The following is a 12,281-nucleotide window of genomic DNA, read 5'->3' as shown; positions in this document are numbered from 1 at the left end:
GTGTCTTTTTATAGGTCTTAGCCTGCACATTGAGATGGTTAAATCAACATTCTCCACTGAAAAAGTGGTGAATCATTTTCTATTGTAATAACCTGTTTTAGCCTTTTTTAAAAAAATCAAGCTCAAACTTTAAAATATTCTTCATAGCAAACATTCCTATAAATTTTTCTAGAACTGGGGAGAACCAAAATTATAACAATTAGCCAATACAGTCACTAAATCTATTATTGGATGTGAAATTTTTTAAAAGTAGATTAAAAGCTTTTAAGTTAGATATACTAAGAAATTTGACAAGCTTTTCCCATGAAGAATCAGTAGTCTTCCCACATCACTCCACCCTCATGTCCATGTTATTATTGATATATTTTCTACTCTTGCTAACTTGTACATATTTCTATGAATTTTAGTATGAGTTTTTTTTCTTGTTTAATGAGTCTTCATGCATTGATTTATCATTTTAAAAAAAGAATAAGGCTTTTCCCATAACTGATATGGAGTTGCAAAGGCTTCCTTTTAGTCTAAGTTAACATCTATATTTCAGAATTAGCCCAAGAATGCTAAACCAAGCTAAGATTCACAGCACACAATCCCTCAGCTCTGAGCAGGGATTTTTAAATGTGTGGCACCATCAAGAGGCAATAGCTTGTACTGCCAGTGCAGTGAGACCCTGGGGTTCCCTGGGGTTTCCTCTCAAGCAGAGATGTACCAGCTTTCAACAGCAACTGTCATAATGACCCTGACCTAGAACAGTATTATGTCCTCAATGTGGAGTAACTAGATTATTGCTAAATGCTATTTTGTCCCTCCCCATGCCCTTCCTATCCAGCACTCCAAATGAAGAAAGGAAAAAGGAAAAAAATATGTGTTCACTTTTACTTTTCAGATAACGCAGACAGCTAACAATGATTAATTCCTTCAATCTTTACTGAACATCTTCATAAATGGCATCAACTCGCTATTTAGAAGCTACAGATCATATTTTATTCTCCAATGACCTAAGGAGCTCTGACCATAGATAGCAGTCTCGTTTCTATTACCCACTGGCTACATACATTTTCTCTCATTTTATTAGAAATGAAAGAAATTGCCTTGGAGAATAACTCATTTGGGCAGTGGGTGGTATCATTAATCTAATCCTGTGTTGTCCAATATATTATAATTCATTCTGCTTTTTTATAGTTTTTCTTAACATAAAAAATTTGAAATTACAAATGTGGTTCACATTTATGGCTTGCATTGTTTTTCTATCTAGACTGTATAAATCACCCAGCAAGGCATAAAAGTGAACACCTGCAAAGTGACTACTGTTTTACATATTGGAGCTAAGAAAAGCAGGACTCCACAAAACAAATCAGTTTAAGGCTATGCTAAACCCAAAGATTAAATCGACTGCCGCAACAGTGGACATTCTGACTCAAAATATAGGAAAGTCATCATTTTAAATATCCCTTTAAAAAGCCCGAGCTGCCACATCTGTTTGGTTTGTAAAGCAATCTCTCAACCTCACTGGCAGTTTGACTGGCTTACATTCCACTAGCGCAAACTTTTTTTCTAAGTAACACTAGAGCCAGGATGTAGCAAGAGGAAGGGCTGAATCAGGAAGGTGATGCCTTTCAAGTCATATTGAAGGACAAAACAGTTTTCAATACTTAAGCTTTCTTCACATATAAAACAAAATGCTTAATACAATAGTAGGCAACAAGAAGTACTCTCTTTACACTGTCCATTCCGCTCTCAACCAAGAAATGCTGCCAAGCTTACAACACAGCTCAGCATAATCCCCAAAAGGTCTTTTGGGGTCAGGAGTCCATAGGAAGTGGAGGCATCAAGAAGCACGTGGAGAAGTAAAACATATCTACAGATAGGGTAACAATATTATTTCCAAGCTGGTTACTCTCTGGTCTTTAAATAGTATTTGTGTCCCACCTTAAGGAGATTATTAAGCAGATTAGTGAGCATATACACTTATTTGACAACATCAATATTCTAATTCCTTAAATATGCTCTAATACATTTCTGTTTTAATTTTAGGAGCATTCTGGGCCCTGAGCCTGGGATTCTGTATGACCTTGGAGCACACCAATTCTTACAAAAAATATTATAAAATTTTCGGGCCTCCCTGGTGGCACAGGGGTTAAAGACACAGTGCTATCAAGCAATCGCCAGTCTCTGCAGCATGAGTTTGATCCCCTGCCAGGGAGCTACCAACATGGTGCAGCTCCCCTCTGCAGTGTTTTCAGTCAACCTGCCTGTTCCGCTCTCCTCTCTGTCTCTGGTGAATCCTCTCACCCTCACACCTCTGGCCTACACTCCCAGTTCTTGTATGCATAAATAAATAAATCTTTTTTAAAAAATTACAAAATTTTCAAAATGAAGAAAAATAACTCATTTTTACCTTTTTGTTTTTAACTTAAAATTAAAAGGGAATTTCCTCATTTCTGGAAGTAAAAAGGAATTTATGCTGAGATACTTGCATTCTTTTGTACAGACACTGTTACCTAAGCTACATACTTGAGTTTAAATTTGAAATATTTGAGAACTAGGGGTACAGTCACATCAGAATAAGGAAAAGTCAGGTTGAATGTCATGAATGGTTATAAAAAACACTCATTCTTTTGAAAAAATAAGCATGCAATGCTTCCCATTCTCCAGACATTCTAGTCAATAGTTCCATTCTATTCTTGCCTAATTTGTACATATTTCTAAGAATTTTATTATGAGCTTTATTTCTTGTTCAGATGGATGTACAGTGGAGAGTAAAATAGCCATGGTCCCAGCCTCTTGCTACTTAACATTCTTTAGTCATAAACTGCTTTCAGAGAAGCTATTATAACAAAACACCTTCCAAACAGAAGAGAATTGCTAACCCAGACATTTCACCTTTTCAAATAATAACTGCCATGGAAATATTAACATGTGCCTTGAAAGGAAGCCAACCTTATCTTCAGGGTGGTAGAGTATGTGAAAAATTAGGAAACTTGATTCAGCAGTGCCTCGTGAGAGCTGGTAACGCATTACAACATGTTTGAGAAATGAATATCAAGTGTGGTCCTACATAGTTTTACATGGCGACAATGCTGTTTATCAAGGCACCACAAATGACTGTCACCAGCCAGAAAGAAAATACTGGACAGCTACAATGCAATTGTGGGAAGCCACTGGTTTTCCACAATAGCACGCAGATGCTTTTGGCAATCATACTAAATTAATACTCTCTCACAGCAGTAGGGTTTGTTCAAGTTTTTTATTTGCCTCTTTTCTTTCAAAAATGACTTTAACTGCCCTGGAGCATAAGACGCACTGCTAGATGGTAATCGCTGTATAACTGGGGGCAGGTGGGGAGAGAGACACAGGAATCAAATGATATGAATACCAGAATATCCTGTTTACTTTATGATAATTTTTCTAGCTTCTAGGATATTTAGTTTGCCAAAGGAGCAGCACCCCAGGCCTACAGAGGTACCTTATTCATTGAAGTCCCTTTCTCAGAAAATAGCTCAGAACTAGATTGTAACAACCACTGACTGACTACCCCAAAAAGATGTCACGAAGTCTAGAAACAGAAGTGCCCACACTTCACCACGCAGGACCTTCTCAAGACCTCACTTGCACCTAGTGACTCTTAGTTTGGAATATTTTTAAACAAGCCTCAATATCTGGTTTCTAAAAGAAAAGAAAAAAGAAAAAAGGACTGGCACATTGACAAAAGCATGATTTGGCAACTGAGAGCAAGAAAGAAGGGGAAAAAGTTATAAACTACACATCTCAAATAGCTCAGCAGTCTATTTAATGGAGACTCAAAATGGATTATGATACCTTATTATTAGGTCCTTGGAGCTGATAATTATGGTTCAGTATTTGGTACTCAACATAATTACCTTGAATTTTCAAATAAAGAGTGAACAACTTAAAAACTCCAGATGAAACAATGGCATAATGATCACAGTTAAAACACTACTGAAATTTTGCTTAAGTGAATCAGTCTAGTCCTGCCTGGGGTCCTTATTAATAATAAATCTTTGGCATCTATTTATTCTTTTTTGTATAAAGATTACGCGTGCTGTTTGAAAATCATGCTTTGAAAATTTAGAGTTCCCAGTGAGCTATCCAAATGGACTCAACCCTGCAGAGTCAATTACATTGCATTGCTCACCAAGTCCAGCCCATGGGCTACAAGCCCAGCTTTTCTTGGCTCCTGGAGTAATTCCCAAAGGGCAGAACTTTACCTTCCCTGACTTGCTATTCTCTGCAGTTTTTGTTTTCCTCACTCTGTGCTTTAGTTTTTGTTTCTGATTCTTCATGGCCAGTGTAGCTGGCCTTTGACTTGTGCACACCCAGTCGTTAACCCCATGGGGGCAACAAAGCCTGGGATTGTGGTCTTAGATCTCACAGCCAGGTGATCTGCCAGACAGAATGGAATCTAGCAAAAGCAAAAGTGAGAGATCACCGAGCATCTGTCTGTTGTTACTGCTGTGTTTAATTTGATGCTGTTAATTTCTTTGCTGTTTTTCTATCCGTGGGCTCAAACAGGACCAGAGTATGTGCTAAGTAGAAAAACAACCAGTTTTTTGAGACCTGGAACTGTGAGATTTGGGGTTATAGTGTTTTATTTAGACCTGCAGCTTCAGTTATAGAACTTATGCCATATAAGTTCTTTTTTTGTGTCTCTGTACTTGAAAAAAAAAATCTCTGTGTAAAAGTGAAATATTTTCCTACCTCCTGGGGATAATGATAAATTAAAAGAGCTCAGTTCTGGTAAGCCAAAAAGACTGGTTTATAGACACTAATAACCATTTAAATAAATTAAATATCTTTAATATTCCAGGAAAATAACATGAAATTCAAATTATTTAAATGTGCTCTCCTTTTAAGGAAAAGGCTTTTCTCATCAAAACAGCTGACTTCAAAGCATTTTGCTTCAGAAAATAAGTTTAAACGATCAAAGTGAATCTTTACACAAATCAGACTGATTTAATTATCAGGCTTATAAAGTTATATGTCTTTGCCTTGTTTTATGAGTGTGCAGTATAATACAAATGTAATTTCATTTAAAAAATAAGCTTTGATTTGCTTTTCATAGAGATTAGTTTATAAGAACTTCTTAAATGTCATATTAGCTTACTAAAAAGATAAGCTAAGATTACTTCTAAAGAATGTCTAAGATTAGGAAACATATAAAATTTTTGCTCCCCCAAACTGAACTATAATTGTGACAAACCTTTTAATATCAACAATAACTATGTTCTGTCATGTGTCAGCTTAAACAAAATTTCCAATGTCTTTAAGTACTTTTGTCTTAAAGTGTGTGGAAAATGTGAGAGAAGACTGGAAGAACAAAAGTTAAAGACTTGGAGGAGGCTTGTGGAGCAGAGAGACATGCAAAGAAGCTGCTGCACTCACTTCTGGGCCTTGGTCTTGCACCAGGGACTTAGGAGATTCTGAAGGAGACACTTGGAAGAGATATAGGTGAGAGACCTGTGGGGAGGGTGGCAGTGGCAGCCTTTATCTTGACTTGCACTTTGCTTTTGCATTTTTCCTTTCTGACTTGCCTGGCCCCTTCTGTCCCTTTCCTATGATTGCTCACCAAAAGGTATCTTAGACTTGTGGCAAGTTTTGGGGCCTTAGTAGCCCTGCTTTGAGCAACCCTGTTTGGCTGGATATTTACCCACAAGGGGATGGATAACTTTGGGTGTCTCATTGGGAAACTACATACTTTCACTCCTCTTCTTTCTATGCACCCTAATTTTAATAATCCCTTTTCTACTGAAGGTCTTAAAAGGTTGAAATTTTAAAAATTGTGGGTTTGCCAAAGGGAGCTTTTTGGGACTTACTTTATATTTGCAAAAATAAATATATAAAGAGGTACCAAAATTTGTTAAAGTTTGGGCAAAGTTTGTATAATTTTAATGGGTTTATACATGAAATATTTTTGAAAATGCATAGCATAGTAAGAAATTTATTAATGTAAACTAAATTCAGTGTATGCTTACAAAAAGTAGTAAAAGGTTATTTATGCTCAGAAAGCAGATATTCAGTACAAGAGTAACTTTTTTGCTTTATAATGACAGGGATAAATCCTTGCATATTTACAATGACTAAAAAGAGTTCCTCATTTCTGAATGAATTGAAGTTTATTTTTTTTTATAAAATAACATACTCTGGCTTTTCATGTTGAGTAACAGGAAACACTCATTGTTTTCAAGCATCTATGGTGCTTTATTATTTAAATGGAAAAATCTACTTTGATTAGTTTTGATTTTGCCTCCCCAAGATCAGATTCTAAACTGCAAAAAATAACTTCTTTCTACGATATCTTTTATATCTGAACAATTTCAAATTTTCCCCAGAGGAGCCCATTCAAACACACAGATTTGTTCCTTAACCACACAAAAGGAAGAATGTTAGAAATAATTGGGTATGTTTGCAATGCCCCTTACATAAAGATAGCACACTATCAAGAATTGCACAGGAAGAAATTCAGCTTTTCAACCAAGCTAATTCTGTACAGGTAAAATATGAATGAAGTTGAGAGACTGCACACTTGACAGAATGATCCTGAATACAAAACAATATTCTCACTCTCTACAATACATTCTTATCCACAGGGGAAACACTGATTAAGTAAGACCAATGCCTATGCTCTGATTGAGGATTTTTAACTCTCCTTGAAAATACTGTTTGTTAAATTAACCATTAATTAGCTACAGCCACCTACCTTTATTTTTATCAGTTTCTCTGCTTTCTTCTCATGTTTACCTAAATACTGCTTAAGTTAAAACTAGAATGTGCCTTCAACAAGGCAGTCTGGGAGCCTTGTGGACAGAACTTCACCAGGCACTCTTTCCTCTTGATATTTCATAGATCATCAACTCCTGAGAAGATACTAGGGCGATGAGTGAGATAATTAATACTAGGCAGCTAAATCAGATTTTGAGGATTCCTTTGAGTCCAGAAAAAGGTGATTTCATGAGATCAAGTTAATGTCCCAAGATGCAGAGGAATAAGAATTATGTAAATCTAAGTGGACAATACCAGAAATGATTTATAAATGTGAGTATGTGTTTGACAAATTATTGTTAAATATTTTAATTTATTTTCTTATGGGGGAAACTTTAGCATTCATCTTGATCTATTTTTTTTAAAGATTTATTATTTATTTATTTATTTATTTACACTAGCACTGGGTACAGTCAGAAGTGTGGGAGGGTGAGAGAATTCACCAGAGCCAGAGCGGGGAGCAGAGCAGGCAGAAGGAAGGAAGCACACTGCTGAGGGGAGCAGTGGGCGGCAGGAGAAGTCTGCGCGCCATGTGGGACCCACCTCTGGTGGCCGGGGAGCAGCCGGGGATCGAACCGGCACTGCAGAGGTTGCCGGCAGCTTCGCAACCCAGCACTCAACCACTGTGCCACCAGGGAGGCCCCATCTTGATCTATTTTTAATGTTTGATTTTGTTACTCTGATTTTGTTAACTAAACGAACTTTCTTTTAATAGTAGCTTGTTCTCCTTAGTAGCTTGTTCTCCTTAGCCCTAGAATTCAGGAAGAAATATTTTTTCCTGTTCACTTTTCTTTTTAATGACAATATTATACATAGGCTCAATAAGGATCTGTCCTCCCTTTTCCTGGAATGTTAATCAGAAAAACTATGCAACTGAGGTCAAAATGAGAGTGTCATATTTAAAAATAAGTTTCATTTCACCAGATGGGACAAAGCCCATTATTAAGGAGAAAGAGTTATAATTTTTATATCTGGGGCCTCCCCTGGTGGCACAGTGGTTGAGCGCTGGGCTGCAAAGCTGCCCGCAGCCTCTGCAGTGCCGGTTCGATCCCCGGCCGCCGGCGAGGGTCCCACATGGCGTGACAGACCTCTCCTGCCACGCCCGCTGCTCCCCTCAGCATTGTATTTCGTCAGTCTACCTGTTCTGTTCCCTGCTCTGGCTCTGGTGAATTCTCTCACCCTCCCGCGCTTCTGACTGTACCCAGTGCTTGTATGAATAAATGAATCTTTAAAAAAATTTTTTTTTATATATCTGAAGCCAATGTCCACAAAACTCTTCCCAAAAGTTAAACACAGTACTAACCTAAAAGGCAGTAAGGAAGGTCACTTCCTGGATTGTCAGGAGTCTTAGAGAATATGGGGAAACTAAAGGAAAAAGAAATTCATCAACACTGACCAGGGCTAAAGATGAATCCTGATGAAGACAAATTTCTTGTGTATGGAACAAAAGAATAAATAAGGGCATTTAAGGAAGATCTCTGGAGTAAGAAAAGCCATTGAAATGTTCTCAGTTTCCTTAATAAATCATCAGATAGAAATTTATTCTCTGGCTTTAATTTTTTTACTTTATTTTAGCCCAGATCAGGACTAGGGGATGGTGAACCAGGAGGCCGAGTAGCTTGTGAATTGAGCTTGTATCCCCTAGCTCTCATACCCAGAGGCACTTTCATCTCCCTCAGCCTTAGCTTCCTCCTCTGTAAAACTGGCTCAATAGTCCAAGCTTTGTCTCCTGCCTTTATAATAAATAACATCTTGTGTTCGCTGCAGGTCCCCATGTGCTGGGCACTGTTTCAGCATAGCGTGTTCTTACTACAGCAGTCTTCTCTCTTGTTAGCACTACTATTTCAGAGGGGAAGAAACTCCAAAGAGGTTGGTTGTTTGCCTAAAGTTGCACAGCTGGACAGCAAAGCTGGCCAGACAGTCCTGGGCAGACTGGCTCTAGAATATGCTGGAAGCTTATTACTTGCCAAATACTAAAGAAGAGGAGGGAAGGAAAGGTGCTTTTTAAAAATTCTCTGGCTTTATTAATAATATTTGTTCAGCACAGTATAGTGCTGGATTTGTTTTCCAAATACAGAAAGGCTTTCATATGCTCATTAAAATTTCTTTTGAATTTATGTCAATGAATCAAGCCCAAGTACAGTGTCCTTTTGTGAACATTAAAAAAAATCTTTGGAAACCTATGGAATGCTACTTCAATACAAATTTTTTTCAGATCTTTGTATATTATTTTTGATAACAAAAGGACCTATCTTACTGGAGCCCCATCTTACAGAACCACCTACGGAATGCCAGTTTCTCTAGGGATACACACAATTGTTTTCATTCACTATTGTTGATTAGGATATTCGGAAACTGTTAAGTATAGACATTAACTTAACAAAACCACTAAGTGATGCAAATAGTTATTTCCCCAAAATTTCAAACAAATTCTGTCCTTTATATAATAGTTGCAAATATTTATATAATAGATGCAAACCACTAAGTCATGCAAATAGTTATTTCCCCAAATTTTCAAACAAATTCTGTCCTTTATATAATAGATGCAAATATTTCTGTCCTTTATATAATAGATGCATTATAAACTAAAGGTTATCATTTCATTAGTCCCACAAGGCATTAACTAGTTTTGCATGTGATTTAGAATTTTATTCCAGGATACTTTCTTTCAGTAACTAAAATACTCTCGATAGTCTTACTTAAAATCAGCTTTACCATCCTGAATGGTACCCTCATTAAGGAGATAATTCACCATTAATCATTAATGAATAAAAATAATCTTTGCCTAATCCTGATGAATCGTAGTTTCACGGATTATTTCTATCACACCATGCACAAGCAAATTTGATGATACAAATAACACAAATCTGTATTTCCTCAAAGTCTGAAAAGAAAAGTCTGTAAGACTTAGAAGAAACAATAAATTCACAACTACCTTTGTTAGAATTTATACTTGTGAGAACTCTTCAGAGAAACTTAACATTAGGCACGTAGAGGCCTTCGAATTAACCATGTGTGACTAATAGTGATCTGGAAAGAAGGAGAGCAGGAGAACTTCTACAAAGGGACAGTAGTAGCCAATGACATGGAAATCTGACATGCACACATATCCTTGAAGTTTGCTACCAAGAAGCTGTTCAATGAAACTGAGGGCAAGTGAGGTGAAGATTACCAATCGTTCCATCTCCTGCTCCCTGAGTCTCTCTTCCCTCTGACGGCGGTGATAATCCATCAGGTCGTCCTGTCCTGAAATGGAGCTGATGCTGCTTTTCCGTTCCCGAAGAATAGGCTGCGGGGTTCCCGAGGCCTGCCTGAGGCTCTCCAAATCTGCATCATCCAACTCGACAGATCCACAAGAGAAGTTTCTCCTGGTGCCAAATACTCTGTCTGATTCTCCAGAAGGAAACTGAGGAACTGGACTAGTCCCAGAGTAGGAAGCCCTGTCAAGGTCATCAGAGGCACAGGAGGAGGTGGAGGCCAGGAGCATCTTTCGAGCCACTCGGGGACTTGCAGGGACGCTGAGTGTGGAACTCACATAAGGATTTCCCTCAGACACAGAGGTTTTGTAGGGTAAAGCCCCTGAGCTGAAAGAAGAAAAGTTCAGGTAATTGTCATTGTCTATAATGCTATGAGGTAGATCCTTTTCTCCCAGTTTCATCCGCTTGGAATTGCCCAGAGAGTTTCTCGGGGGCAAACTGAGAGGTGTCAGCTGGTTCTCATTGGCCCGGTACAGCCTGGGGAGGGATCGGCTATAGGCACCCATGTGACTCAGGCTGCTGCCTGAGTACTTCCTAGTTCTTAAGCTGACGTTTTCAGACGCTGGCTCCCTGTGTCTTGCCAACTTGTGCTGAAGTGCCAGGTTGTCCTGGATGCTCATTTTCCTGGCTTGCTTTGGGCTGGAAGGCATGCTGGCCGCTCCAGATCTGCTGATGGGAGAGGAGCCAGTGTCACTCAGGGAACTTCCATTCCACATGGCCAGGAGCGAGCCGGACACCTTGCGGCCTTCCAGCCCTCCGAGAAAGTAGACATTGTCATGTGACTTATTCCTTGTGCTATATTTGGAATAGGGTGGCTTCTCTGAGAGTCTCAAGGACCTGTCACTGTCCCGGCCAGCATAATGATCAAAGTCCACTCTCCCGACGGAATATCCGCTGAGGGACTGTGAAGTGCCAAGCAAAGGAGCGGGAGATTTCATGGAAATATTCTTGTCAATTCCATCACAAGAGAACTGCTTGCTTCCCTGTATTTTGGCCAAGGAGGGGCTACTTCTGACACTGGTTCCCAGAGGAGAAGGGCTTCTCTTAGCAGGTACAGATTGTGAGAGGGTTAAATAAGAGCCAGAATAGTCTCCATTGGCTCTAAATCTCAGACTGGAAGAATATTTCTTCGGACTTAGACTCTCCATTATGTTTTGGGAATCGTTCTCGAGGGGATTCGTCACCAAGCTTGCCTCTAAGCTACCGTTTTGTAAATCCAGTTGTTTTTGTATGTGGCTATGCTCTGCCATAATCTTGTTGGAATCTGTAAAAGAAACAACAGAAAGTTTTACTTATCAAAAATGACTTAAAAAGGCCAACTACTTGTCAGCACAGTCTTGCAGCTTGGCCCAATGTAATTAACAGACACAAACTCTGTTATAGTAATAAACCTAGTAAAACCATACTGTAAAACGATGACAAAGACCACTGATCTGGAATCGTTTTTATACAAAAGAAAAATAATTTGAGAGGACATCAATGAGATTTGACACAACAAATCCCTAATCAAGTACAGGTGCAGGATTAGGTTGATACATAAGAAAGGTAATTCCCCTTTAGGGTTCGAGCAGGACCACCTGCTTCCTGAGTACCCTGCAAACATCCAAAGGGGTGATGCAGTGAACCTTCCTTTAGATGTCTCTGCTAAAATCATTAACTTGGCAGAAGTAAAGTCCTAAGGAAACAAAACTCTGGCAGAGAAAAAAAAGTTGGTTGGACAATGATCAATAGCATGAGTGTCAGATAATGACTCTTTAAAAGGGGGTTTTAAGAATTATCTTTTTAACAAAAAGACTTAATAAAGCTCCTGCACCCATCAGAAAAAAAGCAGGTAATAATAGACCAAAGAGTTTTTCCCATACCAGGGTGAGGGTGAAGTTTTTAAAACTTAATCCTGATGTCTCTTTCAAGTTCCCAGGAGCCCCAAATGCCCTACATTCACCCTGGATCTCAAACTCTCTCCTCTAGTGTAGCATCTTTCCTCTCTTCAGCGCCTATGCGAAACCACCACTTCTCAAGATTCTGTCCTCCATGATTCTATAAAAAATATATGCAGTCCTAAGATAGTGTAAGGACAGGAAGAACACAGTGCAGGTTTTCTGATCCAGCAGACCGGGTAAAGGAGGAGTCCTGGAACCCTCAGTGGCTTTTGCAGGCTTTTATTGGGATTCACCACGTACACGGCAGGCCTCCCAGCCCCCAGCAAGTCTTTACTATGGGCTCTCCAGCCTTCTCTCACATTCTCTC

At 38.8% G+C, this 12,281-nt stretch overlaps 1 protein-coding gene across 3 annotated transcripts in view; it reads right to left on the bottom strand.

The window, feature by feature from the left end:
- Positions 1 to 11,298, bottom strand: part of PHLDB2 (pleckstrin homology like domain family B member 2) — a gene marked incomplete at both ends in the record, with an annotated part of 75,964 nt that extends 64,666 nt beyond the window's left edge. The window contains one exon of one of the 3 annotated variants that reach the window (XM_084231907.1): positions 9,950 to 11,298. In XM_084231907.1, coding sequence (XP_084088033.1) covers positions 9,950 to 11,284 — 1,335 coding nt within the window. The remainder of the gene's footprint in view (positions 1 to 9,949) is intronic. The other 2 variants (XM_084231906.1, XM_084231905.1) reach the window with 2 other exon arrangements.
- Between the last annotated feature and the right edge of the window lie 983 nt (positions 11,299 to 12,281).

Source organism: Talpa europaea (genome assembly GCF_964194135.1).
Source record: "Talpa europaea genome assembly, chromosome: 4".
NCBI classification, from domain to species: domain Eukaryota; kingdom Metazoa; phylum Chordata; class Mammalia; order Eulipotyphla; family Talpidae; genus Talpa; species Talpa europaea.
Note: the sequence above shows the minus strand (reverse complement) of the source record. Positions and strands in the feature narration are given on the sequence as shown.